Genomic DNA, 20,006 nt, shown 5'->3' on the forward strand with positions numbered 1-20,006 from the left:
AACAGCATCAATAAAAGCAGCATCAACAATAACAGCATCAATAATAGCAGCATCAACAATAACAGCATAAATAATAGCAGCATCAACAATAAAACCATCAATAATATCAGCATCAACAATAACAGCATCAATGATAGCAGCATCAACAATAACAGCATCAATAATAGCAGCATTAACAATAACAGCATCAATAATAGCAGCATCAACAATAACAGCATCAATAAGAGCAGCATTAACAATAACAGCATCAATACAAGCAGCATCAACAATAACAGCATCAATAATAGCAGCATCAACAATAACAGCATCAATAATAGCAGCATCAACAATAACAGCATCAATAAAAGATAAAAGCAGCATCAACAATAACAGCATCAATAATAGCAGCATCAACAATAACAGCATCAATAATATCAGCATCAATAGTGTCAGCATCAAAAGTTTCATTACAACTCTTTTCTGATCAATGCTGACAAAGATCTTTGTAATTATCTGGCTGAAAATCGATTATTTTGAATCGTGGTTTCTTAATCAAAATATCTATTTAGATAGAGGGTTAAAGGAAACCCTTGTACCCAGATAGAGGGCTGTGTAACAATAAGATAGAAGATATCGTCGCTTTTTCTTTTTTATTTCTAAATACTTTTAAATTTTTGTTTTGTTTCCGCATCATAAATAGATACTTTGATTAAGAAACCAAGATTCAAAATAATCGATTTTCAGCCAGATAATTACATAGATCTTTGTCATCATTGATCAGAAAAAAGGTGTAAATTAAACACACCACGCCTACAATCTATGTTTCCATTAAAGAGACAGACCGGCTATGTTAGGTAGTTAAACTGAGTATGCATTATTGTGGACAAATTCTTTAGGATCCATTAGAGACATATAAAACGTTTCCACGATGTATAATTACTGAGTTTGAGCACAAAGTCGACGTTCAATATCATGAATTTGGGTGCGTTCATTTTCAGGTTTTCAGAATCGTTTTTTTTATTATTATATAACGACGACGAAAAATGTAGTAACAATTCTTTAGTAAACTAATAGTATGTTCAGGAACATATTTCTCAAAAGAAATTTGTCAATATATCGAAGTTAGAATTAATTATTTCCTTTTTCATCATTATATTAAATTTCTTATTTTCTATGAATGTGTTCGCAGATTTCTTTAAATTCTTCAAATGTCGTCTTTTTAATAAAGATTCCAGAAAATCTTTGTGATTAAAGAGAGATTTTTAAAACTAATAATTGAAGATTACTTATTTTCGATGATAAGAGTTTATTTGTATTTTCTCAACCTGTTCCTAAATAGCCGGTCTGTCCATTTAAATTAACATTTTGTTTTGTTTAGTTTTGTATTCGTTGTATAATTGTAAATGGAGTGCAACCATTAAACTAATTATTACATAATCATTTGTCTAATTAACAAGCGTTCTCTCTAGCAAGGGCTGGAAGGGACCAGCCACAATAATTCTTAGTCCGAGCCGCATTTTCCTCATTTTTTTATACGATCCAAGTTCTAGGGTTCTTAATCGTTTTTGCAAACGATTGTTAAACGATCGTTTTTTGTTTTGTTTTTCAATCGTTTTGAACTTTTAGAAAACAAACAACGATCGTTTTAGAAAACGGTTGTTTTTTTTAAAAAAACGATTTGTGATTGTTTTTTATACCGTATCACGCAAAAAATCTGTAAGAAATTTGAAATCAGCTTTGAAAAATTACATCTAAAAACGAGTTCTAATATGTACATGTTCACAAAAGTTTTTATTATTTTAAAACGAACCACTCTTTCAAAAAGCGAAACACTTGTTTTTGAAAACTAATAATTCTATCGTTTTTGAAAAAGACCGTTTTTAAAAAACAATATTTTAAAAACGATCGCTTTGTTTTTAATTTTTCTTTGTCGTTTTTGAAACAAAATAATCGATTTTCCAAAAAAGGTTGAAACGACCCATTCCTCCGTGCTGGGTTACCACACACAATGATACTTTTACTTAACTTTTTTATCTCATGCATATGGCTTTCTACAACCTTCAACTTGTTTTTATTGACAAATTCGTAGAATATTTTATTCAACATTTTTTTAAAAATTTGTATTATCAAAGGGATTTTCTAAGTCCTGTGTCTTTGCAACCTAATGGTGTGAAATATTTAAAAGATAGACTATTTGCTTTAACAGAATGTTTTAGTTTGAAATATCGTAGGTCTACAGCTTTGGGTTGCAAAAAGGGTATTCGGCGAACGAAACGTTTCACGAAAAAATGCGAAAATTTTCATTTGTATCTCGCTAACTTTTTTGCGAAATTTCGCATTTTTTCACAAAGCTGAATGAAGCGAAAAATTCGTAAACAAAGCGAAATTTCGCGAAAAAAAAATTTTGCGAACAATATTATCACGAAAACCAAAAGTTGAACACAGCTGTATTTTGTCTTTTTTGATGAATTTTCGCATTTTTAATTTCTGAATTTTTTCGCGAAATTTTCTATTTTTTTCGGGGAAATTTTCGCATTTCTTATTTCACAATTTTTTCGAATATTGGTCGGCCATGTTATTCTTTACTTACTGCCTAATTACGCATCTTCCACAGTGGTGCAGGTTGATATATTAATGCAATGATGACGACATTTTGCTTTCTAACTGTAGAAAACTGAACTTATGAACTTTATAAGATTTATCTCCAAATTAGGCAGATCTTAGGATTAATCTCCATATTAGGCAGATCTTAGGATTAATCTCCATATTAGGCAGATCTTAGGATTAATCTCTATATTAGGCAGATCTTAGGATTAATCTCCATCTTAGGATTAATCTCCATATTAGGCAGATCTTAGGATTAATCTCCATATTAGGCAGATCTTAGAATTAATCTCCATATTAGGCAGATCTTAGGATTAATTTCCATATTAGGCAGATCTTAGGATTAATCTTCATATTAGGCAGATCTTAGGATTAATCTTCATATTAGGCAGATCTTAGGATTAATCTTCATATTAGGCAGATCTTAGGATTAATCTCCATATTAGGCAAATCTTATGATTAATCTCCGTATTAAGCAGATGTCTGTTTGTTTGTATCCAATAAACGTCAAAACGGCTGAACTGGTCAGGCCTAAATTTTGTGTGGGACCTCACGTGGCCCCGGGGAAGGTTTAAGAATGATCAAAATTTCAAATATTTGTCTCCATCAAAATTCGATTTTCATTAAAATTTTGAAAATTTTGAAAATCCACGAGATTTTTTGTTAAAATCCGCGAATTTTTTTTGTTTTGTTTTACAGTGTACACAAAGGCTAGTTATATATCTCTCCTCAAATTTTAATCCTCATGATCAAGCGTTTAAGTTTAGAATAAACACAAGTTTTGACCTTGTTGGCATTATTTCTTATTAAAATTATATCAATTGTGTTAGTTTGAAGACTAAGCTTTGACAGGAGTTTACTCACTAAACTGAGACTTGCTAAACTAAGTTAAGAACATTTCTATTAGAATTTCAATATTTGTGGCAAATCGGCCATGAGGTTCATGAGTTATGATCAGAAATTCAGACAAACAGAGATTACTACTTTATTTATAAATATAACACGAAATATAGTTAAACAGCTCTTGAGTTAAAATGTTGTAACTCCGAAATCGAATATGTCTGGATCATGTCTTTTGGAAAAGTTTTGATGTGAATTCAGTTCTCTGAAATATGTTGGAATTGTTGCAAACTTATAGAAACCATTCTCTCAAATCTCCTGATTTCAGCGAAAGTTAAAATGTATACAGTCTCTCAAGGCAATTCCATGAATCACAGAAAAGTTCTTCTTAACTTTCAGCTTATTAAAGAGATTCCAGATTTTATTTCAAATGAACCTTTATTCAGACAAGCACTCTTTACAGGAACTGTACGTGCATTTTAAAATGAACAAGTTTAAATTCACAACGATACCCTTTAAACCTTTGAATAATAATCGAGGACAGAGTTCTTGAATAATGCGTAAAAAGCCTTTAAATCATCATAGTTTCAGTAGAGTAAATATTTCATTTACTAATAGCGCCGATTGAAGGATTCATAACTCTGATTGGATAAAGAGATAGATAGAAATATAGATGTTACCGCCAAACTTTTTCTATTGGTTCAGAATAGACAACAAACACATGATTGAACCCTGATTGGACCAGGCGATAATGGAGTGAAATTTAAGCTTACACTAGCATTCTATATAAACATGACTTCACATTTTTTTTTTAATTCGAATCTGAATATTTATATATTCTACCATTATTAGAAAGCAATTATTAGTATTCCTTTAAAAAATATCTTGCAAACAAAGTGTTCAAAAAGTAAGGTAAATAAACAAGGAATAGTCAAAATTTAATTTAAATATTTATTTGTACTAAGAAATGTGTCCAAAAGAGGGGTAAACATGATATACTTATTAATCTAAAATATATTTCTCCTTCCCTTTCACCAAATTTTAAAACCAGCAGTATTCTGAGGGTACAAATTAAATAAAACTAGGTTACAGCATAGATGTAGGTAGATTTATAACAAGAACGTTGTAAAATGTGTTTAAACATCTAAACCACTCTAATATCCCGCAGCGTTCGAATATCTAAATAAACTTTGTCAATAGGAATTCCTGTATTACATATGCTCCATGCTACTCAAAAATAGGTTTAAGTCATGCTGTTACTATTGAGCGGGTGATACTTTTGATGCTGTTACTATTGATGCTATTACTATTGATGCAGTTACTTTTTATGCTGATACTATTGATGCTGATATTATTGTTGCTGATACTATTAAGGCTGATACTATAAATGCTGCTATTATTGATGCTTCTTCTTGTGATGCTGCTACGATTAATGCTGATATTATTGATGCTGTTATTTTTGATGCTGTTACTTTTGATGCTGTTATTATTGATGCTGTTATTATCGATGATGATATTATTGATGCTGTTATTATTGATTCTGTTATTATTGATGTTGAAACTTTTTATGCTGCTACTATTAATGCTGATACTAGTGATGCTGATATTATTGATGCTACTCTACTATTGATGCTACTACTAATGATGCTGCTACTATGAATGCTGATACTTGCTGATATTGCTTTTATTGATGCTACTTATAGAACAGTTTCGCGTTTTTGTGCGAAATTTCGCATCATTTGTCTTAATCTATGTAGATAGGGATGCATTTCTCTTGTTTGTCTGTCTGTTTGTGTGTTACCTTTTTCCGTTGGCTGCACTAAATTGTCTTACATTTTTGTGCAAGAAACCTTGTTAGTGATTAATTAGTGAGAAATGACATTAATTGCTGGTAATCGGTATTGTTGGTACGGACCAGTGACCAAAAACAATAAACGTGAGGTTCACCAGGGGTGCAGGGATTATAGTGAAGTGGGCGGCTCTGATTAGTTTAATTTTGGATGAATTTATTTGCTGGAAGTGTTTCTCAAAATTTAACAAAATAGCTCAAATTAACTAAAGAGCAGAAAATAAAGAAATGCGCAAAAACCAATATTTTGTCTAGAATTTGCGCAAAATAGCTTTTGTGCATCAATGTGAAATTATATCAAAATTTCATGCACATTTTACTGTTAACATAAAAAAATCTTTGCGCAATTATTATACAATTTTCGTGCAAATAATTTTGATTAGAAACCCAAATTACTGTGCTTTAGAGGCTACTAGTAATAAAGCTGATAATTGTGATTCTGCTATCATTGATGCTACTGTACTTATGATGCTGCTACTATTAATGCTGTTACTTTTAATGCTGTTACTATTAATGCTTTACTATTAATGCTGTTAATATTAATGCTGCTACTATTCATGCTGTTAATATTATTCCTGTTCACTGTTGATGCTGACACTATTGATGCTGTTACCTCGCTTGGAAGAAAGAAGATGCTGAATTTGTTCTTTTGTTATCAGATTTTCTACTTCTCTCTTACTTAGTCTCACTCCTGCTGATTGAACTAAAACAAATATAATTTAAAAAAATAAAATCAAAAACAACATTCTATATTTACAGTATGTAATATCTACCTAGTGTAGGGATGATACCAGCTTTTTTCCTGAGTCGAAGGGTTTGGTTTTTATAGTTTGATCGTCTTTGCATTGAGTTTTCATTGGCTCGCTTCATTAGTCGGAGAGCTTGGATTGTTCTCTTTTCTTCATTTTCTGACAATAATCTTATAGCCTGGTTAATATCATGAGAATCATTAAAGGATGAACTTGTGATCCCTAGTTCTTTATCCCGCTTCATTAATCGAACCATCTGATCCCTTTTCAATAGTCTAAGAGCCTGATCCCGTTTCATAATCCGGAGTGCTTGATCTTTTTTCATAAGTCTTAGCGTTTGATCCTTTTTCATGAGTCTAAGAGTTTGGTCTTTTTTAGCTAATTCAGGAAATTGATCTTTCTTCATAAGTCTAAGCGTTTGATCCTTTTTCATTAGTCTAAGGGCCATGTCCTTTTTCATGAGTCTAAGTGACTGGTCCTTCTTCATTAGTCTTAAGGACTGGTCCCTTTTCATGAGTCGAAGAGTTTGATCCTTTTTCATTAACCTCAGAGCTTGTGATCTTTTTTCATCTTTATCCTCCACAAGGGCTGGGCTATCTTTCTTCAATAATCTTAGCACCTGGCCAGATCTCTTCCCAAATTCTGGGCTGTCATCTTGCACGCTTTTCTTTGATAACCGAAGCACCTGGCGGGAATCAGGTTTCTTCATCAACCGATATGATTGTCTGGGTTCCACGCTATTCTTCTTGTTAAGCGAATACCATCCTGCGTTGTTTGGTGTATAACTAAAGCCCATGAGGTCGTTCTCCTCGAACTCCATGTCTGGGGCACTTCTTTTGATTAATCTGATGGTTTGTCGACTAATGCCATCTTTAGCTGATCTTCTTAAATAAAATATCTATTACCTGAGTCTTAAACGTAAGTTTAAGTGTTCCCCCATTAAAAAACGGTCCTTTTAAATCGTAAACTAAAATATAAAAAAATGGCAAACCTTTTCTGTGGTTGGATCTGAGTGTACGGACTGCTGGACAACCCAATATTTTCTAGAAATATAAATGATAAAGAATTTTCATGGGCGGCTTATGGTGTATTCTGTGGATAATAGCTTAAAGATTCAGGGGGGGGGGGTATAAAATTAAAATATTTATGTAAAAAAGCAGGAGTAGGAGGGAAAAAGTTTTACTCACTTGTCATTTTTTATATTTATTTTTAATAATTTCATTTAGAATGTTTAAGTGATACAGCAAAAAATTTATTTTTAAAAGTTTATTTATAAAATCTATGTGAAAAGCTAGAAAGTGCCTCAGCCTCTAGTTCCTCCCAAAAGTTTTCCAAGGGGGCATCCCTTCCTTCCCCCACCCCTCATTAAACCTGATAATGGTATATGCCAATTGCATATGCAAAGGAATATTATTACAAGTAAAAGTTTCATTGAGATTGCAATGGCTCCCAAAATTCTTCGTCGCCATTTAAACATCATTCTCAGTTATCTTCTGTTAACAGCTGCAATATAGTTAAATTCCAAGCATTTTCAAAACTCATTAATTTGTTCTTAATTTAGAGGTTTTCAGATTTAAATTTTATTATTTAAAATTGTTTTTTATTAAACTTCTGACCTGAAATCTTGAGCTTGGCCATACTTCTGTGTCCTGGGGTGTTGGAAGCATTCTAGAGGGAAATTATATGAATAAATTATATTAACAAATAAGTCACAAGAAGACGACCTTCAGATTTTTATCGGGAGTGGGACACTCTGATTCGCACGGTAAAATTTCGTTTTAGTTCTTTCCTATCAAGATGTTTCAAGACTAAATAAAAAAGTCTATAAAAAAGTTTACACTTATAGAATATCACAGAATTTCGATAAAAAGTATACAGTAAAAATTGCAAGTTATAGAACTATAAAAGAATTTACAGAATCCAGCGGTGTCTTTTCGTCTTTTTTAGAATTTGCAATAATGAAGGCGCCTTTTACTCTTTACAATTCATCTTAACTCAGTAGCAAAATAAAAATGTCCTTTTTCACAAAATTTGTAGAAATCTTTTTTTCTTCATTTTTTTTATGATCCCACTTAATCATGAGATACATCAAATCATCGATAAAAAGAAATTAATCACTAGCTGAAGGACCCGGCGAGTGCGTTGCACGTAAAAAAAATTTTTGAAAAAAATTTTGAAAAGAAAAGAAAAATTTCCGATTTTTTAGCCTACAACACCCAAGCCTACTCATGAGTGTCCCAACAAATTTCAGCCCAATCGGTCCAGCCGTTTGGCCGGCTATACGCAACATAGATGTGAATGTCTTGTTTTATTATATTTAGATATATTTATATATGCTACATCAATGTGTTTGAAAAGTCAATATACAGACTATACAATCTATATATTTATATATATATATATATATATATATAAATATATAAATAGTACATATATATATATATAGTACAAACTACAGTACGACTAATAAAACTACGGAATGAGAAGACGATTGTTACACTCAACTTATAATCTTAAATAATCAAATGAACAGAAAACCTAGAAATCATGCAGTGTTTTTTGACCCGATTTTTTCCCTAGTACGTTGATAGTCAAGTTACTTGTTTCCACAGTTTTACAACTCATAGAAAATATAAATGTATATTTCGGTAATATTTTACATACAACGATTTATATTTATGTTTATTTAGATTTATCAAGATATGAATATTTGCAGATTTATGGGTAAATAGAGATAAATCATCAAATAATTCAGAAACTACTTTTATTCTATACTTTTCATCCGAATATACAGATCTTAAACATATTTATTTATATACGTCACTTCTTATAAAACATCTTCCTTCATTCACATTTTGAAACTTAGCGCACTTTTGGTGTACCAAGTTAATTTCTTAAAATACGTATAATGTTCGTAGAGAAAAAGTTCTACACTAAAGTATTTCCAGATTTTAAGCAAATCCGCGAAAACGTTTATAAAAACTCAACAAGCTTTTATCTGATGAGATAATTTTTACAAATAATTTAAAACAATTTCGAAAGATTAGTTTGCACATAAAGTTTATTTAAATGATTTGATGTATGTTAGTTAAAAACAAAGTAGAAATATAGATTCTATAAAAAATGTCCCGGGAGCTTTTTTCAACAACCACTCATTTCATTCGATGTTTTTTTTCAGTTGTTTAGAATTTGCTATTTTACCCTTTTTATTTTGGTTGTTTTCTAACTGAATAATCGTTTATTAAAATTGCTTATAAAAAAATTGTTCCTAAAGCTAAAAATGGGAACGATCATTAACGATTTTTAATAGTTTAGAGCTGAAAACTTTAGAATGGCGGATTTCGAGATTAATGCTTGATCCTCTCTTTTTCTTAATATCGAGACTAACCTAATCTTGTACTTGTAACCTGAAAAGTGTATAAAATTCAACCAATCAGGTCGCGCATATGAAGCCGATAAATTTGAAATTTTGCGCGACATGCAAGCTTATATATAGAAACGGGAAAGACTCTCTAATTTAAAAAACCGGTTTTTGATTTTTCTCTACTATATCCAAGTATCCATTGGATGACTACTATGGCTAAATAATCGGGATTAAGGATATTTAATTCTTAAGGTTTCAGGTCTGTTTTTTTTCATCATCTTTTTATTTCTTTGAACAATTTAAAAACGTTTAATGATAGTAGGTTAATGTTTCTAAACGACACTATTGTTAACAAAAAAATTTGAAAAAATTTGTTCGTTTACAAAAATGCTGTTCATCTCCACTAGTTGCGCTTTTCTGATCATTAACATTTTTGTAACTCTATTAAGTCCACGAAGGATTATAAATATAAAAGAGAATATCTTTGGAATGCAATAAGGATAAGAATAGAATACAAATTAAATATGAAAAGTATAAAATAGTCACACACTCAGTTACCAAATTGTACTTACAAACTAACATCCATTTACATTGCTTTTTGGTCCGTTTTCAAAATTCAAATTTTCAGACTTGGGCTCCATAAGGATTTTAAACAGATAGATTTTGAGGTGAAAAAAAAAATTTTATACAGTTTTTGATTAACATTATCTTATTTGAGATGGTTTAACACTGGTTTCTGGTTTATAGAAAATTACCAGAAAAAGTTTTTATGTTCTATTTATATACTGTTTGTTACACTTTATATTGCTTTAGTTAGAGCATGCTAAATAGATTTTGGACCCAAATTTAAAGGTCGAGTGTTCGCGAAAAATGAAAGGGGGTATAGGCTTAATGCGATAAAAAAGCGCTTTGATCGCTACTAATCTTACTTCTATCTGTTACGTCTATAAGGAGAAAATTGTTAAAAACGACTCACACCGAAGAACGCAGCGTCCATACAAATTCGGAAAGATGCAACATTCAACTCGGATCGTAAACAAATCAATTTAATTCCAAACAAATCATTCAGATATTACAAACAATAGTCATCGATTATTTTTCGACGCATTCGTATAAAGTTAAAATTTCATAATATTTTTGATTTTTTTGTTTAAAAATAATTTTCGCTGGTGCTGGGTTTTCGAACATTCCTGGAAAATATGAAAATGTCGTCTTCATTATCAAAAATCCTCGAAACAGAAATAAATGTTTTCAAACGTAACTCTCAGATCATGAAAAATACAAAATATTATGAAATATCAACTATTTACAAATGCGTCGAAAAATAATCGATAACTATTGTTTGTAATATCATTCCATTTAAGTCAAAACTCTTTATTACATGCATCGTGTTAACATAATTGTGTTATAGGTAAATTTCTGAAAGGCTTGTGCACTTGTCATTATGAAATACTTATTTCTAGATATAATAAGCTTGTCAACAATGAGAAATAAAATTCATAAATTCCATTTAAATTGGAATTTTTTTTTGAAATATCCCAAATTTTTAAAGTTTATCTAAAAAGATAATAAAGTTATGCATTTATAACGGTAAATTACGTAAAAAACGTAAGTTTTTGGTGATTGAAATGCTTAAAACGTCCTACAATCTTTTTAAATTATAGAAAAGACGACATTCTATGGCTTTTTTTCAACCCAATTCAGGCGTCTGGTTTTTCGTATAAATTCCAATGCCTACTCTTTATATTACAAAGCTCTTTGCTCTCAGGTATAATATAAAACCTAGGAAGTTCGTAGTTCGCAAAGTAATCCCGCAGTACACATTCACCTTGTTTATGTTTGTAGCAGCGTGCAGTACAGTACAGAGTACATAAAACCAACACAATAAAACCTTAACAACATAACAGAATATTTGAAAATAAAAACAAATTTGAAATTTGGAAATATGTTTGTCTGAAACCATTTTGAAGTATCTATTTTCAGGGCCCCGTGTAAAAATAAATTTAGTTTCAAGAGCTTTAATTCTTGTAAAACGAGGTGTACATAAAACCGTGGAATAAGAAGACGACATTTAAGCAATCGCTTCCATATTTCATGTATCTAATTAGAAATCAATAATTTTATCAGTAGCTCTAAAATCCACTTATTAAGTAAAACAATTCTGCACACTGTACACTGCACAGTTGCCGTGTTTTATGTTTATTGGACCATTTAATATCATACCTTACAGTCGTCTTCCTTTTCTACAATTTATTGGGTCCACTTTTCTTTATCAATATTTACAGGTTCCAAAGATCGAGGTATTTTAATTCAATTTTTGAGTTAATATTTGACAATTTTTCTAAAATTATTTTAATTACATGTTTTACTTAAATTAATTAATAAATTGATTGATTGATTGATTGCTAGTTTTCTGTATGTTCCTGGGTATTCCTGCCATACATTACTGAATAGAGACTCAACAGTTTCTCTCATTTTATACTCTTCTCATCTCCTCTCTTCGCAAAATGTGTTTGTTCCTTCGCTCTCTACTCAAACTAGGGTTTACACTGAATTTTCAGAAACTCAGAATTTGCAAAATAGACGAAATATGTTTTTTTTAAGATTTCGTTTTCAGGAAAATCTTTAATGAATCTCAAAAATCTCAAATATTTGAAGTAATCGCTGAGATTGACTGCCTCCCCTATAAAATCATTATTTGCTTTTTTTAAAATTTTTTTTTAAATTCAAAAAGATTGATATAAAGTTTGAAAAAACATTTCGACCTACTTACTTGTTAATATTTTTTCATAATATCATCCTGGTTTCTTTTATACACCCTATGATATGTTACACATTCTTTAAAGGGACAGAATTAGTCTAATTTCAAATGACCCTTCATGCTAGGTTGGCAAAACCCGATTCACAACTGATTCTTTATAAAATCAACTATGTAGAAGCTATTGACGATATGTGGAAAGTGTTTCATTTTAATAATTTATATAGGTTTCTATGTACAGTGAAACCCCTTAATAACGAAAAATCGGAAGAATTTATTAAATGTCGTCTTCGCAATTGTTCAATGGGTTTTATACTATATTTCGTAAATTTCACTGTGTGCGAAAATAAATAAATAGCCATGAATATGCGGGAACAGTTTTAAAGAGATCCAGAGAGCTCAGGAATTTCAAAGAAATTCTTAGACATTTCTTGGAAGAAATCTAGTGAAATTCTCAGGATTTTATCGAGACTAATTCTACTCTTAATCAGTTCCCCAAAAAATCCGTAAAATTGGTGACCAAGTATAACTGAGAATTTCTCAGGAGCTTCCTGAGAAATTTGCACTATATTTCTTGGGAAAAAATTGCGGAGAAATTCTTAGATATTTCTCGAAAGTAAGACTCAAAGCCATGATACCCAAAAATTGGGGAATAATTACGGATCATTTCTCGAGAATTTCCGAGAAATCAGTCACAAGAACTTGTTTTCGAGAGTTTCCCAAAGTTCTTCAAAGCAAAATGTTTTTGATATTTCTTAGAGATTGTTATGAAGGCGTATAAAAAAATAGATGATTTTTTTACAAAAAGAATTTTCAAATCCCTTTATCGATGCAACCTAATGGTGTAAACCATCGATATTTCAACTAAGATTATTTAATCTAACAGAATTGATTTAGTTTGAAAAATAGAAGATTTACTACATTGGATAGCAAAGATAAAGGAATCAGAAAATCAAAATGTGTGACAAAGAATCAATTCCTTTGCAAATTTTCAGAAAGTATTTTTTTAAAAAAATCCAACATGTGTTTTTCTAAATATATAATGATTATTTTTAAAAGTGCAAAATGAAAATGTCTAAATACGTCATTAAAATTGAACTGTCAATAAATTAACCATTTTTGAAGTTATTTCTAAATAAGAACATTTTGGAAGAAAACTAACGAAACAATTTTATTTTTCATTTCTAAGGGTAAAGGGTAATGTGCAAGTACGCATCAATAAAATCGATGATTTTGAAGCTAATTTTACTAACAAAAATGTGAAATTATAAAATATTCAGAATTGGGATTGGGATTTCCAAAAAGTTTAAAAACATCATTCTCAGTCAATATCTTAAGATTATACGAAAGATTAAAGAAATAAAATCAAAAACGTTCAAAAATCACGTTTCTACTGGTGGCATGCAAAATATTTTTGATTTTTCTTAGTTTAATATATATCTTTTAACCCTATACCTGCTGGGGTACTTGAAAACAAGGATATGCTGGGGGGGGGGTCAATTTGACCCCCCCCCTCTAAATCCCATTTTTTATGTACAAATATGACAAATGATACATCATTAGAAAGCTTTTGTGCTCTACTTTTAGAATCTGCAAAAAAATTGCAAATTTGTAAAAATTGAATTTTTTATCGCAAAATCCAGTTATATAGTAAAAATGTTTGCAAAAAAAATGTGTCCAAAAAATGAAAAATTAAACATTTTTGAACAGCCCTTGATCATGCCATTTAAAGTATGCAAAAAATTTTTCAACATTTTAAATAACCTGATTTTTAATCAAGAAAAACTAAAAATGTGCAAATTTCCTTTGACAGGTTGTTTGCAAAAAATTTGCAATTTTTTTTCGCAAAACTTGAACAATCCGCTTCCTTATGTCATAGGCTTTCCAAAAAGCTAAATTTTATCAAAATCTGACAAGTGAAAGTGGGTCAAAACAAAGATTTAGTTTCTTACAGGCAAAATCAGTCATTCAGGCAGTTTAACTGAGGGCTCAGGCAGTTAGTATTAAAGCCCAGTTTTAGGCTTAAAGGGAGGGCTTTGGGTATGTAAGAAAAGTCAGAAAATTTCAACAGCCTCAGAGTTCAGACCAATACTTTTTGAAAAAAAAACTACAGGGGGGGGTCAAATTGACCCCCCCCCCCAGCAGCAATAGGATTAAAAAGAAAAGAAACCACCACTAACCAATTTTTACTGGCCACCCTACCCAGCCCCCATCCAGTTCATTTAAAACTTTTTACTTTCCACTTGGAAAGTTTATGTAGATAATTTTTGTTACTTTCCTGCATTACATCACATTATACTTTATTATGTAATTTATTGCATGTAGCAAATACCTACTCCAAAACAATTTTACTAGAGACATATCCAGGTGTACTAGATACCAAGATTAAACAGGATAAATTCTCCGATTCTAAATGACGCACAGACAATATCTCAACCATGATTAACTCTCCGGTTTAAAGGACACACAGTCCAAATCTCAACTCGTATAATTCAACGAGGACCCAAGCTATCTTTCAAGCTATATTTGATTCAAGTGCCAATTATCAAGGCAAGAACTACACATGTATGTTTCAACGAGAACCCAAGCTATCTTTCGAGCTATATTCGATTCAATGCTAAATCAACTAGCAATTTCACAGACTATCATGTTTATGTACTTTTTCCTACATGCATACTTAGTTTGTGCCAAATTTCATTTTTCATTAAAAACCAGTGCACTCCATTATGGGAAAACTTACATATCGCAAGCACAATAAGTCTAGTTGCCTATAAAGATGTATGACATATTTCTCATTCCATTTTGCAGAAAAAAATTGTATTCCAAAAGTATGTTTGAAAATTGTATTGGATTCTAAGGCATTTATATAGTGTATTGAAGCATTTTTGCCCTAAACTGATAATAATACATAATAAAAAATGTTTGAAAATCACCAGTATANAAAAATGTTTGAAAATTGTATTGGATTCTAAGGCATTTATATAGTGTATTGATGCATTTTTGCCCTAAACTGATAATAATACATAATAAAAAATGTTTGAAAATCACCAGTATAAGGTAATATTGAAAATTCATATTATTTTCTTGGATTTTTTTACAAACCCGTCTTGTACAAACCCCTTAGAATATGGAAGCATAACTCCAAATGTTGTTAATTTCTGTTAGGTTTACCTAACCCATTCTTCAGAAATATTATGTCTTTGAAATTTAAAATTAAAGAACCTTTAATTAAGATTGGCAAGGTTCTGAATGTCTATAATTTCAATTTTACAATCAAATGTTTCAATTCTACAGTCATCCATGGAAGTCTAAAAAAAAAAATCAGAGACTTAATCAAGACATCTCTAAATCTAATTTGAAATCCTTTTGGAAAATTAAATTTTATTGAAAATTCAATCATTTATCAATTACAAGTCCTTCATGTAATTTACATAACTTCCCCAGAATTAATCTGGAAGGAATTCCTGATTCTTGTTCCGGCAAATCCAACGGATATCTTACTAACTCTCTCCATGTCAATGAGTTCAGGATTTTCAATCTAAACATTGAAAATGTGAAAAATCATAAAATCTAACTATTGTCTTATATTTACCTTAAAAGAAAATAATCCATCAGGTGCAGGTTTATAGTTCTTCTGAGAAAACTCCTCATCCACCTTGCACTCACTAGTCCACTCTATGTCTGAAAATACAAAAAGTTAACCTAAATCTTTATCCATTTTGATTTTAAGTTCAGTACCCGAGCCATATGTAATGTAGTCTGAATTGCAGGCAAAGTTGAGGGCCAAAAAGTTGCTTCTTTCTCCATTTATGCCCATGTCAGTAAATATAGTTGGATACTGTACTTTGATTTGAATCTCTTTGCCAAATGTTGTGCCGTTGCTTTGAATGGGAAAATTTGAATCATCTAAAAGAACTAAACTTAATGTTTCAATCCTAACTCGCCAAAAATCATCAAAATGGTTTGTATCATCCAGTTCTCGAAGATTTATGTCTACTTCTCCAAATGCTTTCAAGTTTTGAACCATATAACTCTTTTTTTCGCCATACATGGCATCACTGCTGTCAATTATAAATCTTCCCGAGAATTCTATCGGAGTCCCATCAATATTCTCATTTGCAGTGACAGAGTTCCACTGAATATCATTTAGTTTCCGTAAAATAATGTCTATTTCATCAGACATGAAAGGTAGGCCATGGTCATCACAGGGGGTAAATGTATGATAGAAATCTGCATCACAGTACTCCATAAACAAGTTCATTATCATTGCTCTTTGATTCATGCTATGTTCTTTAAGACCATACAATTTTTTATGAATACCTCCCATAAGGGAATAGATTTGGTTATTGTAAGCCTCAGCAATTCCTTTAAAATTGTCTTTAAATTTGGCAAAGGAAGCCGTTATATTTTTTCTGTATTCTTCTCTTAGCTCCTGTGTCATATTGGCATAGCGTTCTTCCATGTCCTTTAGTTGATTTTCATAGTCATTTCTTGACTCATCACGGTTCTTTTCAAACTCCTCCTGTTCTTTCAGCAGGGTCTCAATCATTTCTTGGATATATTCAATCTCTGCAATGGTTCTGTTTTTGTCTTCTTTAGCAACAGCTAGTTCATCATTTCTCTCAGCTAGTTGAAGCATTATATTCGCAAAGTCAGAGGCTTCAATGATCAACTGATGCCCAACATCAGACACACTTGTACAGGCCATCATAACATCATCTGCACCTTCAATTTCAAAATCTGTTGCCTGATTCATAGCATCAATTTTGATAGTTGCAGTTCTTTCTATTTCATCAAAATCTGACCCTTTAAGTTTCATATCTACTGCTGTCTGTAGTACATCTTTGAAGCTTGTACTCAGGTTTATATCAATATCTGCCAGGTCATCTAAATCCATATCTTCTATCATATCTTGGATTTCATTACAACTGTCAATCAGAAAAATCAGTTCTATCAGTAACTCTTCTATTTCTATAATGGCATCAATGGCATCTGCAATGTCTTCAGGTTCAAATTTACCTGTAGCCAACCCAATTCCAAAACTAAGCATTGCCTTAAAGATACCCCAAACAGCTTTAACCTCTTGTTCATGCTTCCACTGTTCAATGGCAATTTCAAATTTATCAAATTCAACACTCATTGTCTGAGAATTCTCTTGTAGTCTTTCAATAAGTGTGGTCTGTACATCAAGAGATGCCTTTGTCATTAGACCTAGTCTCTCCACCTGCGTCTGATACTTTTCAATGACCGCATCTATATGAGCAAGAGAGTCTTCAGCAGCTTTCAATGCTCTGGTTAACTCATTCTTTTGCATTTCATACATTTGGCTTTGTATATCATTCAGAGACCCTCCAATCTGGTCCTCAATTCCATTCCTATGCTCAAAACTAAAGTTCCAATTGTTATCAGCAGATGCCCAAATAGCATCCAAAATAGACGCTTCCATTTCAAAATACATCTGTTGTTGTTGTTCAATTATTTCAAATTGGATTTTCATATCTTGGACTCTACCACTAGTACTGAACAAATTACTTTCTTGTTGGAGTTCATTCAATTTATAATCTAGCATACTGCTATGCATAATACTTGCTAAGTCAGAAATTGTATCCACAGAATAACTTGGAACATTGTGCACATTACTTACTGAATTCAGCTCAAGCAACTTCTTAAACTTTTGTGCTGCTAAAAAGGTCTCCCTTTTATTTACAATTGTATCATTATAAACATAGCCAAGCATGAATGTGGAGATGTTGTCTACAAGTTTTGGATTTCGCTGCTTGTTCAGAAGAGTGCGGGCACAAACATAGTTAAGATTTACAAGAGTTGTGTCATACCAAGATGCTATGTCTAATCCTGATCCTTCTACTGAAATAATGTCTGGTTGACAAACTGAATTTCCCTGGATGCCTACAAGTTGATTTACATTCTGCAGAATGGTCAATAGCCCATAGCTCCTCTTATTCATCAGAACTTTTCCAACATGGTAAAATTCCTCCTTAGCCGCCCAGGCTTCCAAATTTTTATTATTCAGAAAACTTTCCTTGGTCATGTTCATTGTTATTGGATATGACAATGAAACAACTCTAGCCTGAATATTAAGCTTATGATTAATGGTTATTGGCTTGGATGTGTAAATTGTATCTGCTTTGATGGTTACTTCTTTAGTTCGGAAAGTGGTGTAGTCCTTAAGAAGACTGAGATCAAATTTTGTTTCATAAAGTGTGAATTTATCTATATATTTTATGTGCTCAAATGATCCATTTTGGGAATTAAAATCTTGGAAAAATTTGTTTGATTCTCCTTCATAATAGTTATCCACAGTGCTTGGCTCCAAATCAGCTGGAAAGTTAAATAGGATATGGGTAAAATTCATATGACTCATGTAGCAGGGTGAATCTCCAAGTCCAATCAGGTTAGAACAGTCAAGAGTCTCTCCATTTTTTTCGCAAGATTCCAAATGAAAGTTGTTCACAGTTGTACAATAATTTGGGGTTAATGAGCTTTGTTCAAACTGCTTGTACACATCTATGTCGGACAAAGAAAGTTCATTCATATCAGCTAACTCACAGAAATGCCAAGATGTTGTTGTATACCTTTCTAGCTTTGGGTTTCCCCGAAGGTCTATAAACTTTAAATTTATCAAATGATCCAGGGCTCCATTTTGAATTTCCATAATGGCATTGTTTTCAAGAATAAGTCCAGTTACAGAACTTAGACCAGCAAAGGCATCCCTCTGAATAAACTCAATTTGGTTGAACGGCATTGAAATCTGAAGCAGGTTAGAAAACTTTGCAAAAGCATTGTCCTTTAAAATGCGCAAGGGCTGGTTTTTAATCTCTAATGCCCATACAGAATCAAAATCAAGGGTGCACCCTTCTGCCAGTAAATCTTCTGGAAAGTTGTTTACTAGTCCTTCCGAGCAAGTAAGTCTACCAGACTGAATAGAGCAGGGGCATATAGCATGAGTGCTGCTAACTACAGCTGCAGCTAAAGCAAAGAGAAGAGGTCTCACCTCCTTCATGTCTAATAGATAACTAATTATCTTTTATTGTAATTTTAGAAATATAGCTTCTTATCTTTAGCTACAGTTTATTTTTTTTTGAGAAAAATAAACTTTCCCATGAACACTAACAAAGCTGTTTATTTCTTTTATCTAGTTTATTACACCTTTGATCGGATTTTTATCTTTCTCGAGGAAAACGGTGGAGGCAGAGGGTTCGTAATCAGGATGAATCCTACCATCCCTATGTAGATTTAACCATTTGATTTTTATTTTTATTTTTATCAATAAAGTATTCGTTTTGTGTTCATTGCGTTATACTTTGGATATTGTGAAGTAAACTAGTAAAATGAAGATTTAGTATGACAGTGAGGTCCATATCTAACATAACAGCCGTTTCAGAGTTTATTTTTGTATACTTTCTTCAAGTGAATGAAAACAGCAATTATGAATGAGTTTGTTTACATTAAAACCAGCTTAGTAAGAGTAGATAGAAAAATATTTGATCAATTATTATTTGTCGATCACACTTTTTTCACCATAGAGCCAAAACAGTCAGATGCATTACTTTCTTTACACCTTATATATAAAACTTTATAAAAAGTCAATTTACAATTTAATCATTTACTTTTAATTAGAACTGTTGTTGCTACAGCAAAATTAGAAAAATAAAACAAACATTACAATGTGTTTTCTTCTTTCAATTGAACGTTGCACAATTCTTGTTCACTCAGTATATTTTATTTCAATTCAAGCCTTTACAATATATCTGAAAATTAAATGGTAAAAATTATTTTCCGATTCACAATGGTACCCTTTTAATATTTGTCTGAGAATATGTTTTTAAGTCCAAAATTAATGGA

At 31.4% G+C, this 20,006-nt stretch overlaps 2 protein-coding genes across 3 annotated transcripts; both read right to left on the reverse strand.

Moving 5' to 3' along the window:
* Positions 1 to 4,360: 4,360 nt before the first annotated feature.
* Positions 4,361 to 12,039, reverse strand: LOC111698839 (uncharacterized). 2 transcript variants are annotated; one of them, XM_023469291.1, is made up of 7 exons: positions 11,809 to 12,039; positions 11,214 to 11,276; positions 7,638 to 7,689; positions 7,013 to 7,064; positions 6,046 to 6,902; positions 5,886 to 5,975; positions 4,361 to 4,602 (listed from the first exon to the last, which is right to left on the reverse strand). In XM_023469291.1, exons 1-7 carry the CDS (start codon positions 11,827 to 11,829, stop codon positions 4,568 to 4,570), a joined length of 1,170 nt encoding a protein of 389 aa, XP_023325059.1. In that variant the 5' UTR covers positions 11,830 to 12,039; the 3' UTR covers positions 4,361 to 4,567. The 2 variants fall into 2 exon arrangements, with proteins under 2 accessions (XP_023325059.1, XP_023325058.1); XM_023469290.1 differs by having other exon boundaries at positions 6,046 to 6,905; positions 11,809 to 12,026.
* A 3,453-nt stretch (positions 12,040 to 15,492) lies between these two features.
* On the reverse strand, positions 15,493 to 19,180 carry LOC111698831 (uncharacterized). The gene is made up of 3 exons (XM_023469279.1): positions 15,882 to 19,180; positions 15,736 to 15,824; positions 15,493 to 15,681 (listed from the first exon to the last, which is right to left on the reverse strand). The coding sequence occupies exons 1-3, from the start codon at positions 19,162 to 19,164 to the stop codon at positions 15,571 to 15,573; spliced, it is 3,483 nt and encodes a 1,160-aa protein (XP_023325047.1). The 5' UTR covers positions 19,165 to 19,180; the 3' UTR covers positions 15,493 to 15,570.
* Positions 19,181 to 20,006: the final 826 nt, after the last annotated feature.

The sequence above is a fragment of the Eurytemora carolleeae genome, unplaced genomic scaffold (genome assembly GCF_000591075.1).
Source record: "Eurytemora carolleeae unplaced genomic scaffold, Eaff_2.0 scaffold202, whole genome shotgun sequence".
Lineage (NCBI taxonomy): Eukaryota > Metazoa > Arthropoda > Copepoda > Calanoida > Temoridae > Eurytemora > Eurytemora carolleeae.